The 19,175-nt window shown below is 48.0% G+C and overlaps 1 protein-coding gene across 1 annotated transcript in view; it reads left to right on the forward strand.

Annotated features, from left to right (window-relative positions):
* Positions 1-18,554, forward strand: part of KSR2 (kinase suppressor of ras 2) — a 242,708-nt gene extending 224,154 nt beyond the window's left edge. Inside the window, exons 16-19 of the mRNA XM_067550125.1 lie at positions 2,820-2,953; positions 10,878-11,009; positions 17,514-17,643; positions 18,417-18,554. Of these exons, the coding sequence (XP_067406226.1) occupies positions 2,820-2,953; positions 10,878-11,009; positions 17,514-17,643; positions 18,417-18,554 (534 nt within the window). The remainder of the gene's footprint in view (positions 1-2,819; positions 2,954-10,877; positions 11,010-17,513; positions 17,644-18,416) is intronic.
* The last annotated feature ends 621 nt before the right edge of the window (positions 18,555-19,175 follow it).

A 19,175-nucleotide genomic window follows, 5' to 3' on the forward strand; every position in this document is an offset into this window, starting at 1 on the left:
GTGCATGCGTGTGTGCGCGTGTGAGCCTGCATGCACACAGCGCTGAGCAGAGTGATCTTGGTTGGGAGCTCCTCCGTGCTACTGCAATAAAAACAAATCAAATTAATTTCTTTTCTCCCCTTTAGTGTTTTGCCACGGCGATAGTAACAATCATTTAAAACAGCCAGTGTAGAATATTACTCTGTAGGTTAGGGTTTGCAGGGTCCCGGTTTAGCTGTAATTCCGGTAATAATCGCTGTGTTGTTGAGGTAAAATACTTGGCACTTCTGTGGTGTCTTTCATCAGAGGGTCTTGGAGCACTTAGCAGTTGTTGGGGAATTAAGCCTGTGTGTGTTAGGAGAGTGTCTGTTCAACAGCGGGGGAAACTGAGGTACAGAAAACAGAAGCGACTTGTCCAAAGTCAAATAACAAGTCCCTGATAGAAACTGGGATAGAACCCAAGTGTCCTGACTCTGTCCTCTGTTCTAAACAGTAGACCACAAAAAAACTCATGTCTTGGCAGGAACCCGCTGTGTACCTGGTGTGTGGGTGGCAGAATAGTGACTGTTTAATGGAGAAGCAACTTCCTCCTTCTTTAGTCCTGCTTGTGGATTCTTCAAGTGCCAGGTCTCTATATGACTGGAGGTTTCCCATGGGACCAGCCATCTCATGCCACCTGTGCTCTGGGGCTTGGTCGACACTGAAAAGTTGTATTGATGGAACTATATTGGTCAGGGGTGTGAAAAAAACACGCCTTTGACCAACATAGCTACGTCACTCAGGGAGGTGCTGTTCCTACACAGACAGAAAAACTCCTTAGAACATAGCATCAGAGCAGCTGTACTGCATCAGACCAATGGTCCACCTAGCCCAGTATCCTGTATCCAACAGTGGCCAGCACCTGAGCTTCAGGGGGGCTGTACAGAACAGGGCCGTTGGAATGATCCACCTCATCTTCCATTCCTGGCTTCTGGCAGTCAGAGGTTTAGTATTGCCCTGACCATGGGGTCACGTCCCTGACCATCTTGGCTAATAGCCATTGGACCTAACCTCTATGAACTTATTTAGTTCTTTTTTGAACCCAGTTATACTTTCAGCCATCACACCATGGCAAGGAGTTCCACAGGTTAACTGTGTGTTATGTGAAAAAGTACTTCCTCTTGCTTGTATTAATCCTGCTGCCTATTAATTTCATCGGGTGACCCCTGGTGTTTTGTATTGTGAGAAATTGTGTTCTGTCGGTGTAGGCTGAGTCTACATTAGGGGGCTAGGCTGACACAGCTATGCCAGCATAAGCTCCTTGGTGTAGGCACTGCCTGAGAGCGGGCTTCAGAGTGTGAGTTCTTCCAAACACGATGACATTTGCAGCGCAACCTAGCATCGCAGCCCAGACGCCTGCCTAGCAGAACTCAGTCATTGGCTGGGTTTGACCATCTTGAACATGCTTCCTGCAGGCAAGTTCTGATCTCCCGTCCCTTCCCTTCTTCATATCACTGGTGCTAATTATAATTATCCACCACATAGTTCTCAATAGGGGACAAAGGTAAACCAAGACTTTCCATGCCTCCTCCACTGCTGTGATGGCTAGACTATTAGAAATTCTTTCTAATTACTTCTAGACTGATCTTGGGGTGAAATTAGGAAACATGAATCAATGATTCAGATGGGATGATGGTGGTAGGGATGGAAAGCTTTGAATTATTACCTTCCAGCTCCCCAAATCGAAAAGAAAATGAGTACAAAATTCATCATCCTCATCCGTGTCTCAGCAGAGGATTGGGAGAAAGTAAACGCTATTTGTTATGCTGTTATTTTTTTCGGCATAATGAATTAATCAGGATGATGAAGTTGGAACCAGCTTAGCAAAGAGCCATAAATGATAATACAATGTCTCTCCTCTGGAGCAGCATCCAGCCAAGGATCTCAAAACACGTGATAAACATGAACCGATTCCCAAAGCACCCCTGTGACTTCCTGGATTAGCCTAGTCATCCCGATTTTATAGATGGGGAAGCTGAGGCAGAGAGAGGCAAAGTGACAAGCCTGAGGTCAGACAGCGAGTCCTGTGCAGCGCTGGGAATAGTCATTCCCTTGTGTGCCTGGACATCTTGTGGCCACCTAAGGCAGAATGGCTCCTGAGGCAAGGCAGCTGCACATTGCCCCTACATGGGCAAGGGTCATCACTTAGCAGATAGTAACAAGTGAAGCTTGCCCCTCTGCACGGCTGCACGTGGCCGTGGCTGCAGGGTCAGTGGTGCAGCAGCACTGTGCAGGGAGCATGCCGCTTTGGGGGAGCCAGTGCAGAGGTTTTGTTCCCTGTGCCCCCAGGGCAGAGCTCTGCTGGGGGTTCACACTCCCAGTGAGTAGAGCTTTAGGGTGCAGGTGTGAGCTGTGGAGTGCTGAGTGGATCTGGGCTATCTGAAATCTTAGTTGCTCCCTGCTCATGCTCGCACTAGAGCATAACGGGCCTACGCGCCCTGCCGCGCTCCGCCCCAGGGCTGTGTGCGGGGCAGGAGCTGAGGCCTAGGGATGAAATGATGTCATGTGGTTTTCTCTCACCGTTGTCATTTCGTTTTGCAAGCAGAGGGACGATATCAGTGTGTCTGCTCCCACCCGTCCTGGACCCCTCGCTTGGACCAGCCACGCTGACTGGAAATGAAGGATCACTTGTGTCTGAAATTCCTTCCCCTCTCCTTGCATTCGGTCCGTACAGAGACGGTGCTGCAAGCCATCCGTAACCATGCTGCATGCTAGCACAAGCTGGTGTTTTCTCCTCAGGGATTACGCTATTCCAGTTGTTTGTGCCTCTCTGCCAGTTCCTTCTCTCTCCTTTCTTGCAGGGAATGGGGTACCTGCACGCGAAGGGGATCCTGCACAAAGACCTCAAGTCTAAAAACATTTTCTATGACAATGGGAAGGTGGTGATCACAGACTTTGGGCTCTTCAGAATATCAGGCGTTCTGCAAGCAGGCAGGTAGGATACAGCTAAACCCTGTGGTGTGCTGGAAATGCTGCTGTATGAGTTAGTCCTCCACAAATTCATTTGTCGCTAGCATCTCCCGTCCCATCTTCTGGGAGGGAAGGGGGATGAGATTCATAAGAGATTTTGGCTTGTCACCATTCACAAGACAGGAGGTGTTGGTGGTGCTACCTCCTGCCCCTTAAAACCGTAGGCCACTGGCACTTGCCTGGAATGGGGACACCCGGGTTTGGGTCCCTGCTTTCCCAAGTGAATGTCCCACACACTGAGCTAAAGGTTATGAGGGTCCCACCACTACCACCCTTCTTCCTCCTTTGCTTTCATTAAAAAGGAAATGTTTCATTAAAATGCTGAATGTTCTGTTCAACCCAACACTACATTTTTCCAAATTTTTGATGCGACAAAAATTCCCCCCAAAATCTCCTTTTAACCCTCCAAAAACTTCATTTTTTTAAACTGTCAGTGACCCAAAAAAATCAGTGATTTGTACAGCCCTCATGTAGGTATTATTGTCCCCATTTTACATGTGGGGTATTGAGACAGAAAAGCTACGACTTGTCCATGGCCATATAATGAGTCAAGGGAGGAGCTGGGATTGGAACTTCCTCCTTCTCTATCCTTAGCCCATGGTACCTATCCTGCTTCATCCAGCCAAGAATCTACGTGTTGCAGTGATTCACCTGTTCTGTCCCTCACAGCTTGGGGTCCTAGACGAAATCAAATGATCAACTCCTTTCTAATTTTCCATTTTTAGCAAAAGCCTTGGAAAGTGTGTTGATAATTCTGGCACAGGAATATTTTTGCATGCTGTCTGATGCTGCATTGGGTACATTTAAGTCTGGATCACCCATGTCATAGAACCGAGACTGTGCGTCTCTGGGTTTGGAGTGATTTCAGGATAACTTCAGGAGAAGGATTTTGTCTCTTGCTTTGGCAGTTGCACTGGTTTGCTGGTTTTAAGACTGTGACCCATGGGTTATTAGTAGAACAACTGGAATTCTGGGGCAGAATGTTGGGGGTGATCCCTCAGTGGCTTCAGTGTTATCTTAAGAAGAAGACAAATCATATGACAGTGGGCATCATAGCTCCCAGAGGTAACTGTTCTCTGCACTTTCCCCCTTAGCAATGTGTTCTCCAGAGAAGTGGCTTTGACTATTCTATTTATGCACCTGATTTACAGCTGTTGTGGTCTGTCCCTGCAGATGATCCTTTCTCTGATGAGAAGCACCAGTTCAAACAGGGCTGCAACATCTGGTTCCCTTCACCTAGGCCAAAGAAACATAGAACAAAGTCACTTCCAAATTGTTCCTCCCCTGATCTCTTGGTCTCTGTTAGTGATCAGCTCTAGAAGACCTATGCTGCCATCAGTTAAGATGAGGCCAGTTTAAGGCAAACTCCACTTCAGGTGCCTCCTAATTTAGATTCAACTTATTGTAATATTTTTAATTCTTCCTATATTTTTAAAAAAATAAAACCCTTGGTATTGTAGAGATTTATTGAGATTAATTATTGCCTTATTGCAAAGCCACCTGTGAGATAAACCGCATAATTTAATCTTTTTGTAATTATAGTATTTCAAAGTCAAATGATTAAAGAAAGAGATAATGGGCCACAGGTTTCTATCCCTCACCTCTCTTGCCAGTGTATCCACTGTCAAGTTAAGTGATTAACTGTGCGATGAGCGTTTTTCTTACCACTTGCATAATTAGATCATTGCTAATTTTTAGCACAAACTTTTCCCAAAGCTTTAAAAGTCCTAGGAGTGCAGCTATCTTGGCACTTTCCACACCGTATCTGCAAATGTAATACACTGGCAACTTGTGTTCCATGTTCCACTTCAGTGGCTGGTCCACTAGAAGATAACAACTTACTACAGCTACCAGATAATGGGCTTACTCATTAGGCTAAAGTGGCAGTGATCTGTGCTCTCAGAGCAAACATTTTGAGTTCAAACCCTGCTGTGATTACAAAGGTTTGTTACAGAACTGATCCTCCTCATATTAGCTTGTTCTGATTGTTGCTTTGTCTTATTCTTTTCAGATAGTTCCTTACCCCAATGTAGCCCATCCCTTAGACCTTCACACGAGGTGTTCTTCCGTCCCCTGCCTGGGTGGCTGATGTCTTAGAACACTATGTATGTTGAAATAGAGCCCAGAGGCAGGTGCCAAAACTATGGGAATCTCATGGATTCAACTGAGCTTTGTCTGGAGTTTTTGGACTGAAGAGCTGAGGTGGGGCCCCATGAGTTGAAACCAAAGGAATGGCTGAAACCTGGGAGCTGTTACAATCTGAGATGCAGAACCTGTTTAGGAAGCCACGATGCTGTATTTGCAAGGTTTTGCTTTTCAGAGCCCAGTGTGTGCGTGTGCGTGTGCGTGCACCTGCTATTATTTGTGCTTGTCTCTTTCCCCTCGGCCTCACCCACCATTAGAGAAGAGCTATGAGCAAGACTTCAGTAGCAGGGGGTACCTTTGTGCCTTTTAATTGATCTCAGTGCTTAACAGCAACTTGTAATTAAGAGGTGCGCATGTGGGCCAGCAGAGAACCTGGAAGCTCGCTGGTGGGAGTTGAAAGCTTCCTTTCTGTACCAGAGCACTGACTCCTGGAGCATGGAGGCCTCTGAGCATTGCTGGTGCTATTGATTGCCAAGGTGCGCTCCCCCCCCAGCGGAGGTGAAGAGAAGCTGTCAGGTTTCTGGAGTGATGGCAGAGACGTAATCAGCTGTGTGAGCTCCTTGTGCTATTGTGAACCCTTAGCTATATCCCTTCACATGTTGTATTGGGAGGGTTGTGTTTCTGCGTTTTGGGGGCAAGCAGGATGGAGAGTTTGTATCTGATTTTGATCTTGCTCACGGCCATGTAAACCCGTTGACTTCAGCGGAGTCTCTTCCGTTGTCCATTGGTGTGATTGGGATCAGAATCAGCCTTCGGAAGAGCAGCTTGCTATAAACACACATTTGCTGCCTCATAACAATGGCACATTTTTGTGGCGAAGGGGAATTTTAAAGAACAAATGGCCGAATTTTATCAGGCCTCATAAACGGAGGCAGGCAAGTAAAGACTGGAAAGAACTAGGAAAGGGGAAAAGCAACTCTATTCCTGCGTGTGTGTATATGTGTTTGTGTGCATGCTTTGTATACACAGCCGCACAAAAGTGTGTTAACTTCTTAAGTAGGAGGAGGGAAGTAAGGAGCCAACGTTTGCTCTGGGAGTTTATCATTCTTGTGCCTTGTGGACTGGCCAGTGGAGGAAGAGGAAGTGATTTGGTGGAAAGAGCCAAAAGAGAGTTGAGTCCAAACTGAACAGTTTCTGTCTGAATCTGAATTATCCCCAAGTCTGGTGGGAGTGAAGCTGGGTTTGGGTCCTTTGCAGAGACAGGCCTGGGCTGTGAAGTTCAGCGAGAAGAGTCCCCAGAGCCTGCCCCCTTTCCCCTGCTGACTGGTAACCTAGGGAGGAAATGGGGGTGGGGAAAAGAGGAAATTTCCTTAAAACCAACAGGCCAGCCATCTCTGAGGGCGACTGTACTTAAAGCAAACCATTGCCGTTCTCTGCCGTTAGGCGTCCCGCTCCGCGAGCTTGAGAGCGTGTCCCTCCCGTGATGTTTTACTGCAGCTGCCCTCAGCGCAGGCTGGCATGTGGGGAAGAGCCTTCGTTTTCTGGTTTTATTTAGTGTCAAGTGCCCTGGGCATTTATCAGAGTTTATTAAAAATAGTTTAAAGATGGGTGAAAATCAGTAAAAGAAAATGAAGCTGCAGGGAGTGAGGTGTGCAGTGGGGGGCAGAGGCTGGGGTGCCCGGTATGCATGTGGGGGCAGTGAGCATGAGGGGTTCCTGGTACTTTCAAGGTTCCTGGTGGGGGATGGGGTGCCCAGTCCTCACAGGGCGCAGCAGCCCCTGGACCCATTGGCTATGGTCTCCATGTGGCAGTTGAGGAAGCCACTTGCTCCCTGCAGGCCTGTCACTGGGCTCTGGCTCCCCATCCATCGTGCTCCCCGACTGTGGAGCAGCAGCCACTGACCAGCATCCCCTCTGAGCAGGTGTGCTGAGCCATCCGGGGGAGATTCTGTGAGGGGAGATCCCCTGGAGTCTGGCCCTGGTTCCCTTCTCCAGAAGGAGAGATGGCAGATCTCCTTCCAGAGCAGGGAGCTGGGCCCGGGGAGTCGGCACTTCCAAAATCAGGGTGACAATCGGTAAAAGGTGAATGATGGCTTTTTTATAACCGACGAATGTTTGGGAAAAAATTGGTAAAAACCAAAACCGAAGAGCCTTCTATGTGGGCTATTGACTGGCTATGCCCAGCGTCTTGCTGAGGGGAGGCACACTTGCCCTTATGGCCATGGCTTTGCTGAGGAGATGGCTTTGTTGAGCAGCTCCAGTGTGGCTTGGGAAGCAGGTTCAAGTAGAGAACGGTGCCCGTCGACGGGGGAACGTTCCCATGTGACTGACACCTGCTAGGCTCCAGCCTGGAAGGTGAAGGGAGGAGGAATCAACCTACCTGGCATGCTCATATCATCCGTTTGCTAAGTGATTGTCATGTATTTGGATTGATTAGCTGAGACCTTGAGGAGATAAAGGATGTGACTGATAGATGAGGTGGGAAGCAGGATTAAAGATGAAACAAAATTCCTGGGCTATGTGCTGGTGAGGGAAGCGGCTCAGGATTAATAGTAATGTCACCGAGGAGATTGGCAAATACATTTACTGGGGCAGCTAATTATAATGAAGCATGACGTGACAAGTGGAATTAGAGTGAGAATGGGCTACCGTTTCAGATGACCCTGACTGCATGCTGGCAGGGGGGGCTATGTGTGATTTGTGCAGAGCCGTGGGACACAGGGATGGAAATCTAGCACATGCAGATTGACTGGAGGGGTGGGGGAGCAGGCAGAGCTGTAAGAGTTGGGAGCTGGCTGCGGGTAACTGAACCTTGGGTAATGCAGAAAAGTGGAGAGTAGACCTGTGGGTGAGGCAGAAGACGCCTTGAATTGATTCTGTGGGGTGTCCCTTTATAATACACTTAGCAAGAGAGATTCCCTGACCCAAGGATCCTATGGTCAACAGTAATCCAGGTGAAAACATGTATATGGTACGACAGCTTGTGCTAGAAAGCACAGAGGTGATCGCCTTGGAAGGAGGAGATCAGTATATGGAGCGAGAAACTTCTGCTTTCATTGTTAATTCTGTGGGCCAAATGACCCTTTAGACTGGACTGGGTGCATGAGGTAGATGGAGATGGGCCATACGAGTGGGTTGATTATGGTTTAGGAGGCGTCTTCGAAAATGCTCCCCTTAGCATCCTGCTGTAAAGAAATGGGGAAAGTCAGTATTTACTGGTGAAAATGTCAGTCAACATTTACTATTTCTGCATTTTGTTTTCTGCTCTGAGACGAAATCTAGCTTTTTGCCAGGTGGGGAACTGGTTGATGATGATCTCCTGCCATAACCCCGACACTCCAGCTGGAGCATCTGAGGTCCTTTCGTCTGACCGATCAGGCAACATTGCAGCAACCTTGCTCCTAGAAGAAAGTAGTGAGGCTGCCTCCAGTTCCCCGTCTTCAGTTAGCAGCCGCCTAAATCTTGCCTTTCTCCCAAGGTTCTGAGCTTCACCTATTCAAACTCGTGCATGATGCTCCCAGCCCCATCCAGCAAAGTGATAAAGGAGCTGAGCTCATTGATACACATCTAACCAGGTCACTTTACACAACCAAGGTAACTCAAGGTGCTATTGCTGAGCTCCCAGGCCACACGCCTGACTTCCCTGAGACGTAGTCACAAAGCAGACAGTCGGAGCTTTGTGCAGTTCCCTCTGCTTGCAAATGCTGACCTGAGTTCACTTTATTAACTGACGATACTTTAATTGCTGTCAGTGATGGCTTCCCTGGGGATTGTTGCTCACTGTAATGTGGCATCTGTTTTTAATGAACAGGACTCTAGGGAAGGAAAAGGTTGAGCTCTGGGTCCTAGGCTGTGCCCTTGCTGGGACGTGAGCGATGAATGTTAATGTTCTGAGTGCTAGGCAAGGCTGTGGAGGTCGGTGTTTTCTCCTTGTGCCAGCTCAGATTGTGATCTGTCCTTTCAGGCCAGCCAGCGAGTGACATAAAGGTTATTGCTGGAGCGGAGACTCTGGAGACCAATGGATCACAGTGGTCATGAATTAGGCCTTGCATGAACTGGTGTGGTTCAGTGGGTGAGACACCAGCCTGGCATTTAAAAGACCTGCATTCTAGTCCCAGCACTGCCTGCTGGGTGACTGGGGGCAAGTCACTTTACTGTTATTACCTTTACTTATTATTTGTATCGCACCAGTGTTATGGGTCATCATCGGCGGTGCAGGGCACAATGTGCAGTAACAAGACTCGTCTTTCACCTTGGTGTCTCTTTTTGTCCATTTGCAGAATGGAGATAATAATGTTTCCCCACCCATTTATACAGCGTTTTGAGAGCTGCTGCCAGTGTTAAGTTAAAAAACATCTATTCAAGAATAATGTTTACAAAAAGAAGGGGCAAAATGGCCTACAATTAACTTTGGCATTGCAGTACTGGATGACTCTGGGCATATCTGTGGATCCTCACACACACACATATATGTGCGCAAATCTGTTGTATCGGTAATAAAAATATAGTGTGAGATTTTCAAAGCCAGTTCAGAAATTTAGCCATCCAACTCCCATTAAAATGAATGGCCTTTGTATGGGCACCTCCCCTCCTCAGTAATGAAAACTTTAGCTCTATATTGCTAATAAAACTGAAATAGCTCTCCTCAAAAACTCCTTTCTTCTTCTCCCAGCTTTCAAACATAATGTGACTTTTCCCCTTGATTCGCTAGTTCACTTGTCCATCTGGACGTTTCTGCTCTATTTAGATTTCCTGCAGATTTCCCTTTTGTAATATAGTGCCTTGTTGCTCTGCAGTGGATGCATGTAAAGGTCTTTTCTGTGGTTTGGTTGCATTTTTTACGTTCTGTACAAAACTGGTTGGGTCAATGAGGAAGCCACTTGCTAGAATTGCTCTTTGGTGTTTCTCTGACTTATTTCTTGTATGGACTCATAGACTTAGAGGCTAGAAGGGACTACCATGCTCATCTAGCATGCTCCAAGCACATTGCTGGCCACAGAACCTCACCCACCCATTCCTGTGATAGGCATATATTATGTATATATCAGGCATTGCCATAATAACTGCCTGAAATTCCAGGGTGTCTTTTCTTTCGCACAGTCTGATGTTTGCTGGGTAAATTCTTCTCTGTTACAGCAGTGTAAATTTGGAGGCCCTTTGATGAAGTCACTGGAGTGACTCCAGAATTGCACCAGCATAACAGATCAGAATCTAGCCTTTCGTTTGCTTATCCCTAGCTGCTTTGTTCTGTTTTAGGACCTGATCCTACCTGGATTGACTTCAGTAGTGCTAACTCCAAATACAGTTTGTTGCTGGGTAAAGTTTTACCTTTTGCTTGTGTGGATTTCTGAGACAGCCGTTGATGTGAAGAACTCATAGCACTGAGAGATTGCAGGGCAGGCACTATGCAAGGTTTCTTCACACAACTTTCCTGACTAATCTCAATCCTGACTGAGCTATATGTCTCCATTTCTACCATCCCATGCAAGGACCTGTGCCCCATCGTATAGTTGTTTTGTGAGATGGCCAAACATTCACTAGGGACAAAAGTGAGGTCACTCATTTTGTTTCCACTCATGATTTATTTAGAGGAGTTAGAACATAGATCCCAGCCCAGAATAACCGTTTTGTTGACCCAGAGTGATAAACCTGGCTTGTCTCTGGACTGAATCGATGCAGCGAGGCTGTGCAGTCATAGTCCTTTGCTATCCCAGTTCATCAGCTCATGGTCAGTGACCCTCGTGGGAGGTCTGGTTGAAATGGCAGCTCAGTGACACACTCGTTATTGCCTTCTTGTCTCCTCAGGAGGGAGAATAAGCTGCGGATCCAGAATGGCTGGCTATGCCACCTGGCCCCGGAAATCATCCGCCAGCTCTCACCCGACACGGAAGAGGACAAGCTGCCGTTCTCCAAGCACTCAGATGTTTTTGCACTTGGGTAAGTCCTGTTGTGGGCCCAAACTAATATCTGGCTCTGAGGAGAGGAGTTTGTGGTTGGGAGGGGAGCCCACGCCTACCACAGTGTTGCGGTGCTACTGCAAAGTGGGCAGGAATGACGGGAGGGAAGTGAAACGGAACCAAAGGGAATCCATTTTATTGCAGCAGTAGTTACGTAATTCTCTGTGCCACAGAGCAGCCCAGTGCATACGTGTGAGGGGCTTGTGGAAAGGCCGGGGACGTGGCTGCACCAGGCCAATCCAGGATGGCTGTTTCCATCCACTAACTGTATGGATCCATTGGCCATCAGCTCTACTTTGGAGAATGCACAGAGGATTTCTGCAACCTATAGATCATATAGCATCTGCCAGCTGGCTGCCCTACACCCTGAGGACTTGGTCAGCATGAAGGATTCTTTCCCTCTTCTCCCTGCCAGTGCTTAAAGTAGTCTGAAAAGGGGGAGCAGGGCTATCATAATCTGGGAGCAGCAAATGTAGACGAGACTGATTAAAGTGTGCCCAACAGCAACCCAGCTCCGTTTTTTAAACATTTAAATATTTGTTTGCCAGGTGTGTGACCCTCGTGGCCTTGCCCCCCTTGAAACACCATTCCCCGTGTTGCATGAGAGAGGAGATCGTCTCCATGCCCGCACTCTGCAGCACGCTGACTGCTGGTATGGGGAGTGCTGGAGCAATCTCACTGACCAAACTAAAGCAGGGATGAACTGCAACCTAACCCTTTCTTCCAAACTGTGGGGTCTTGCATCATCCAGATCCAGATTTCAGAGCTGACCCTTGTCTCCAGTGGACTGAATTGAAACCATAAATCCAAATGCCAGCCCCAGCTTGAGGCAAGTTCCCATTTGAAACCCAACGATTTCAGACTTCAGAACTTCCACTTAATGACTGGGGCCACCTCCAGAAAACTAGCTCCACCTTTAACTGTGGGGTTTTGGGTCCAGCCCCATCTCTCCCTTATACATACTTCATCATGTGAACACGGATGAAACATTTAAGAGGGCCCCGCTGACTGCGTGTGATGGGATAGGGTAGGAGAACTGAGCAGAATTCTAGATTCTGAATAGTCTAAAGACACCAACCTCCATGCTAGATAATCTAGAACTATTTATAAATCATTAGAATTTTGCTCTAAAACTGCAGACAGGAGAGAGCGGGAATGCTAAATGACTGAGAATAGAGTAAATGGTCAATTTTTCCTCCAGTTGGAGCATCCAGTGCACCAGTTAATCATTTATGCTATTTATCTAAAAGAAAATATTCTTTGTGAAAGTGGTCTAACTATTTCCCTGATAAAATCTTCCTTGAGGAGGACATAGGACTATAGGTTTTATCCGTTGGATTAATTTTCCTTTGTGCCATATTGACTGACATCTTAAAGATTTGCAGAATACAATGATTAGTTTATGCGAAACTGTTATCTGATGAGATATTTCCATTAAAAAAATGCAGTAATTAAATCAGTACATTTTTGGTGTAACTTTAGCATTAAAAAAAAAAGAGAAGTAATTAATGGATCTTATCAAACTAAGCGAAAGCCATTTGCTTAAGACTTAAAGTTATTATCTGAGAGCTCTTCGCTTGTTTAAAGCAGCCGTCGATTTCTTTTAAAAGTTGTCAGTGTTTTTGCTCTTCCTGGTTCGTAATATCCTCTCAGCTGCTAGGAAATGTTGGGCCAGATTCTCAGCTGCTGTAAAGTGGTTTCAATGGAGATTTGCCAGCTTACACCAGGTGAGGATCTGGCTCACAAATTCTTTTCCTGATGGAATTTGGGACCAAATTATCTCGCAAGGACAAAAAATGGCAGCAAAGGGAAATACTCATAAGGCTTGATAAGACTGCATTGCATTTCTGACTCCTTTTTACTCCCTTTCCCCAGCATACTGCAGGACAGCACTAATTCTTCTCTTTTTGGTAAACATCAGTGGGCAGATCCTCAGCTAGTGTCATTGACTTCAGTGGATCTGTTATAACTGACAGCACTCTGGCTTTGGCCCCAGATTTGGCTGGTGTTCTAGTTCTTCTAGAGTTACTGGTGGTTGGAGAGATCCAGCTGATGTGGGACTGAGAATTACCAGGATACGGGGAAAAGCCTTCATGGCCCCTTTCCACTGAGCCATAGGAAGCCAGGGTAGTGTAGGCACTGCTATGCTACCTCAACCCCTGTGGTTCATTCCTCTATGCAGGGATGATCCTGCTTGGGGCTATACTGGCTGGCCTTATGGGAGACACTTTGTGATCCCACATATCTGCACTGCTGCTTGGGATCTAATCTCTAGTCCCTGGGAACAGACTGTGGCGTAGACAAAGTTTTATGAAGAAACATACAGAATATCAGTGTGATTAAGACCTTGCTTTGCAGAAGTGCTACATCAAAAAGGAGGAAAAATAAGGACTGAAATCAATCAATTTAGCAGTGTGAAGTGTCAGAAAGCTAAGAGATGCCATCAGCTCCACTGCAGTAATTAATGTTATAGGTTCACTCCTATAATTAAGGGAATAACCCTACACAGATCTGTGAAAGGGAAAATCTTGCTTAGAAAAACAAATTAATTAAAGCAGGTTGCAGCCATCAAAATAAGAGGCAACTTCAGGATGTGGTCTAGGATGTGGAAAGAAAACTCTGGAAAATGAGTTTTCAGAAAGGTCCTTCTGAACATTGTCTCTGAAAAGCCTCTTCCTCTCTGCATTCTGTAGATGGACAGCTGCAATCTTTGCATCTGAAAACTGCTTTGCATCACTGGAATTATGAAAAAGGAATTGCTGTCCATCAGTCATGACTCCCGGCTTAGCTGGCAGGAGTACAGCTGCCTGTGTGATGGTGCTCTTCGACTCAGCCTTTCAAGACACTTTTATCCCCCTATTTAAATTGCATTGCTTGAGCCTACTTCTTTTATTTTGCCTTCACCGCAGACAATGCACAATCTTTATCAAGCTGGTTAATGCAAGAACCAGTTCAGGTCTGAGAACTCGTTAGAAAGACTCCAGACCCCCACTGCAGTGTCTCAGGTTCCTGTTCCTTTGGGAGCAAAGTTGGGGATACAAGCCATTTAGAGCCACTAATTTGGAGGGGGCCCAATTTGATATGGCCAGGGCTCGGTTTTCAGCAGCAAAGAACGCCAGCAGTTCCCATAGACTTTTGTAAGGAGTGCGAGTGCTCAGCGCCTCTGAAAACTAGGATCTAGCATGTCAGGTTGGGCTCCTAAAAACAGGAATCCAAAATTAATGGATGCTTTCAAAAATTGAGGCCTTTGATACCATTACACTTAACATACCACAGTGACAGGCCACTTAGAAATACCATTGGTAGACAGCACCTCTTCCTCTAATTGTGGTGTATCCAATCCAGCAGACAATATTGTCTCTCAATTACTGGATACTGCCAGCTGGAACTGCCCCTTCCCTGAAACCCCAAGACTGGCACAGTTCCGGAGCAAGAAATATTTTATAAAATTGCTACTCCCCTTTTGTAAAGATGCAGGCTTCTCAGTCAAGACAACTTTAGAATGGTTTGTGTTTCTATTATTCACGGCTCAAGGATCCTTTAAGCTATAAACCTTCAAGAGTTCCAAACCTGGGGCCTCATCCTGCCCCCCCTCTGCTCACACGACTCCCATTGATGAGAATGGGACTTCTATGCATAGAAGGATTTCAGGATCAGGCTCTTAGTAAATACATCAGCAGATTTGCTACCTGCCTCGCCTCCATTTTGCAGGTAGCTACCACCATTGTCTTCAGAGAGGAATCCACTTATTCCCCTAAAGTAACTAGTCCAGTTTGCTAGGAAAGGACTGAGCCATGGTGGATGTACCTGGAGCCAAAGGCTCTGAGCTGCCCTGGATTGTGTCAGCAGGGAATTTAGACCTGGTGGTTAGCAGACTGGAAATATGTAGCTAGACCTGCATTGTCCCCAAGCCTATCTTTAGACTCTAGTGCCTTGAACACAGTCGATGTAAAGAGAGCTTCTGGCATTTGTTGTTGGTGCTGCTGAACTTTGGTTCTCAAGCAGTGATATGAGAACAACAACAACAACAACAACAAAATAGAAGAAGAGATGAAGCAAAAGTTCAGTAGACGCAGAAACAAGAGAACCCTTCTTAAAAAGCGCTTTGTGTGCAGCCAGCAACGCTGATCCCAGTGAAATATTCCTTCCTTAAGCACACTCTTTCAAAACAAACCCATTCAGGGCCTGAAGGCCAGCAATACTAGCACAGTGCAGACGACAATTCCCCAAGAAACCTGTCAATTAATCCCAAGAGTCCACTTAAAAGCATGAAAAAGTCACTTTTTCATAAAATCCCATTCTCCAGACACCAGCTAATAAGTTTGGATGTCAGAGGGGGCAGAGAGCAGACAACTGGTTGAAGGGAGAGCCAGCTGTTGAATGCATCTCCTCTTGGAAGTTATGTTGGAGGCTGTCTCTGGTCATAGAGCAGCAGTGAGACGTGGAAGCAGCTGGCTGTGGGGAGAGAAGCTGATGTTTCATGCCCTCCCCTCCCACTAGTTCCATCTCAGGAGCAGGAGACAGCTGTGCTGGTGGAGCAGGAACCAGGAGCCCATCTGTCTTGTGATACTTCACAACTTTGGAACTCCACCTCCAGCTCTACTGTGAGCGAGAGGAAATCTCAGTGGGGTAACGGGGAGGGCGTGATGTCCAAGGAGACTTAGATCTTCCTTTCACGCTGGCTGATGCTTTTCAGTACGTCTCTCATTACCCTGTCAAGGCGCATTTCCCGTTGGACTTGATGGATTTCTGGTTTTCAATTAATACCTGAGAGCTGAAGCACGCCAGGCTGTATTTCCTTCCTTCCCTTGAAGATATTTTGCATGGTGCAGCGGTTGCTGCTGTCACGGACAATAATTTTTTCCCCCTCCCTCTCAAGTCATCTCGCGGTGAATATTAGAAATGTGAAGCAGAACAATACCCATGGACAGAGCTGTCCGCCTCTGAGCATTTCTGAAGCAGAAGATTGATGTTTCTTGCAAATCTGAGGGAGATGGCTCAGAACTCCTCTCCCATCACCGTTGTGGGGGTGGAGAGTGAGGGGAGAACGCTGGCTTCTACCACAGAGTGTGCAGGGTGAGGCCAGAGTGCACTGGTATAATGGCACCTGGGGCCCCTTACAAGCTGGTAGAATTTAGCACAGGCTAGTGGCCACTCGAAGCTATGCTGGGGGTTGAATTGGCTCGTGGAAGCCACAGGGATGGGGAGGCACACGGGGTTTTAAGCCAAACCAACTTCGTCTTTAGCTCAGCTTTGCCAGATGTGAGGATTTGAGCCTTAAGCTTTCATTTAATAAAAGGGATTTAATGTCTCTTCCACAACCAAAGCCCACCGCCTGTGCTTCCCCAGGTGACAAATGGCCCAGCTGGCCCCCTACTCAGGTGCCAGGATTTCCGGCTTCCCCCTGACGGCACAGTTCAGTTCCATTAACATGAACATCTGCGGCACATTGAAAACCCCTAATGCTGGAGCAGCGCACAGTAAATGAAACTCCACACAAAGTTAACTACGCGGCCTGTGCTATTCATGGCCACGTTGCATTGAGACGACAGTTCGGCTGTTGACTGGAAAGGAAGCTGCTGCAGAATGTCCAGTCTACACACCAGATATCTGCCTCTGAAGCTGTTGGCCCAGCACTGAATTCCCTTTGGGGAAAAAATGGAAAAGCAAATGCTTTTCCCTCCTGTTTCTGCAGAGCTTGCATCCAGCTCCAGCTGGCACAGGTGGCGTGAATGTGAAAAAGGCCCCCTCGCAGCTGTAAGGCATGTTTACCCCCTGCATTAGCTGTTACGCTGCTCCCCAGGCAGAAGGTTCCACCACTCTCGCAACGCTGCAGGAGCCTCCCATTTGAAGGGCAGGCTTACTAGGCAGTCTGTGTGTGCCTCCCATCAAAGAGGCCTATTCTCTTCTCAGTGGGCCAGATTCTTAGCTGGTGTAAATGGATGTAGCCCCAGCAACATCAATGGAGCTGCACCAATGTTACGCCAGCTGAAGATCTGGCCCAGTATGTGCTAGGGAGGGCAGGGGGGCCTTTTCGTGGTAAAGAGAGTTACATTCACGTGTAAAATCCCTGCAGATCAAGATGAGACGGTCATAGAAGGACTTAGCAAATGGGAGGCAATGTATTGGAACATGGGGCTGGCAGTCAGGAGAGCTGGGTTTTCATTCAGAGTTTGCCAGCAACTTATCATATGACTTTGATAAAGTCACTGGCTTCTGTGCCTCAGCTTCCCCATCTGTAAAATGGAGTTAATACTCACCTTCGTGGATGGCCCTGATACCCCTGGGTACAAGGTGCTGTCCACATAGGAGGTGGTCGTGGTGGGGTGAGAACATGCCTTCTCTGAGATGCTGTCTTGCATACCCTGGATGCCGACTAAGGAATGGCCCTAGCGGGGGAGAGACTGTGGCCTGGGTCCAATGTTGAGTGTTACCCTCTGCTGTTTATGTCATTCTAAGTCCCAGTGTTACTGTCTCCTCACAGCACTATCTGGTACGAGCTGCACGCCCGGGAGTGGCCTTTCAAGACGCAACCGGCAGAGGCAATAATATGGCAAGTGGGAAGAGGGATGAAGCCCAACCTCAGCCAGATCGGCATGGGGAAAGAGATATCGGTACGTCATGCAGCACTGTGCCACCTCTGTGGATGTTAGGAGCGGGGTTGGGGGCTTCCACTGTGATGCAGCCAGGAACCACTCGTGTCTCCAAAAACCACCTTTGCTGGGGTGGCGGTGGCCCGGAAAAAAATGCTCTGGTGTGCTGTCCTGGGATCTAACTTCTCTTCCTGCTGTCTCAGCCAGAAGAGACGGCTAGGGTGGTGGAGGCTCGTGCAGTGCCTGCAGGGGAAGGGGTGCCTCATGTCACTCCACACCAGCCCTTTGCACCCACCTGACCTATTTGTGGTGGGCCCCATGCAGCTCTTATTGGGCGGAGGGAGGAAGGTGTTGAGAGTAGAGGGAATAAAGGGGAAAGCCGCAGGGCTCCAGCAGCAAAGCCGGGTGCATCCCTTCCCCTTCTGGACAGGAACACTGCTGCTCAGCCCCTCCTGCATCCACCCAGCCTTTTGTAGGGTCTGGGAAGTGGCATGTGCTCCTTTGAGTGAACTCCACTGCTTGCCCCACCCGTCCTTTGCAAGAATATGGGGCTCAAGCTAGAGAATTCACATCAAGCTCTGATCTTCGTCCAAGTGTGGGAGCTTGTGGGTGGTGGTGAGTTTGTTTCAGCCCATCATAAAGATGGGGGCAGTTGCAAAGTTCCCCAAAGCCCCCGGGGGTTGGGATCCAGGGCTTTGCCTCGGGCCAGCCTCTGACGGGGGGTTTGCAGTCCCAGTGAAGTGTGGGGAGAGGGCTGGCTCTGTTGTTCACTGTCTCTCTTCTGCACGCTGCAGGACATCCTTCTCTTCTGCTGGGCGTATGACCAGGAGGAGAGACCCACCTTCACCAAGCTCATGGAGATGCTGGAGAAACTGCCAAAGCGGAACCGCCGCCTTTCCCACCCCGGCCACTTTTGGAAGTCGGCAGAGTAAGGCTCCTGCCCTCCCCTTGCATTTCCACTGGTTCTCTTCTCCCGCACCGAATGCTGTAGCTCTTCCTTCAGCCAGTACCTTACGCGAGACAGCCAGTCATGCTGCCCCTTAGTGTTGGGCTGGATGGGGGAGGAGAGTGGTGCTGAATTAACAGGGAAGTCCGTCACCCCCATCCCGTCTGGACATTTCCAATGGCAGCAGTCCCACGGTGCTCTCGCTCTTGGGCTGGGGCAGGACTGCAGCGTCTGCTTAACCCAGCTGCTCCCAGACTGTGGTCCAGGGACTGCTGGTGATACATGGAGCACGCGCTGGCGATGCTTTGGGGGCTGGCTGGTCACATGGTGACCATCTGCCAAATGGGGCTAAGGATACTTACCTCCCTTGTAAAGTGCTTTGAGATCTGCTGAGGGAAAGTGCCATACAAGAGCTAGGTGGTGGTGTGATTATGGCACTGGCTTTCCTTGGTACCAGCTGCTCCTATGGGTGAGAGTCCTGGAGCCTGGCTAAGCTGTTGGAAACAAGCAGGTGGAGCCGGTTTAGCTGCCTCCATTGAGATTGCTGCTAGACAGAGAGGAAGAGGAAATGGGCTGCCCTTACAGTCTGTAGCCACTGGGGTGACGG

This window comes from Emydura macquarii, unplaced genomic scaffold (assembly GCF_026122565.2).
Source record: "Emydura macquarii macquarii isolate MOO-44397 ecotype Brisbane River unplaced genomic scaffold, CSIRO-AGI_Emac_v2 contig_1254, whole genome shotgun sequence".
NCBI lineage: Eukaryota > Metazoa > Chordata > Testudines > Chelidae > Emydura > Emydura macquarii.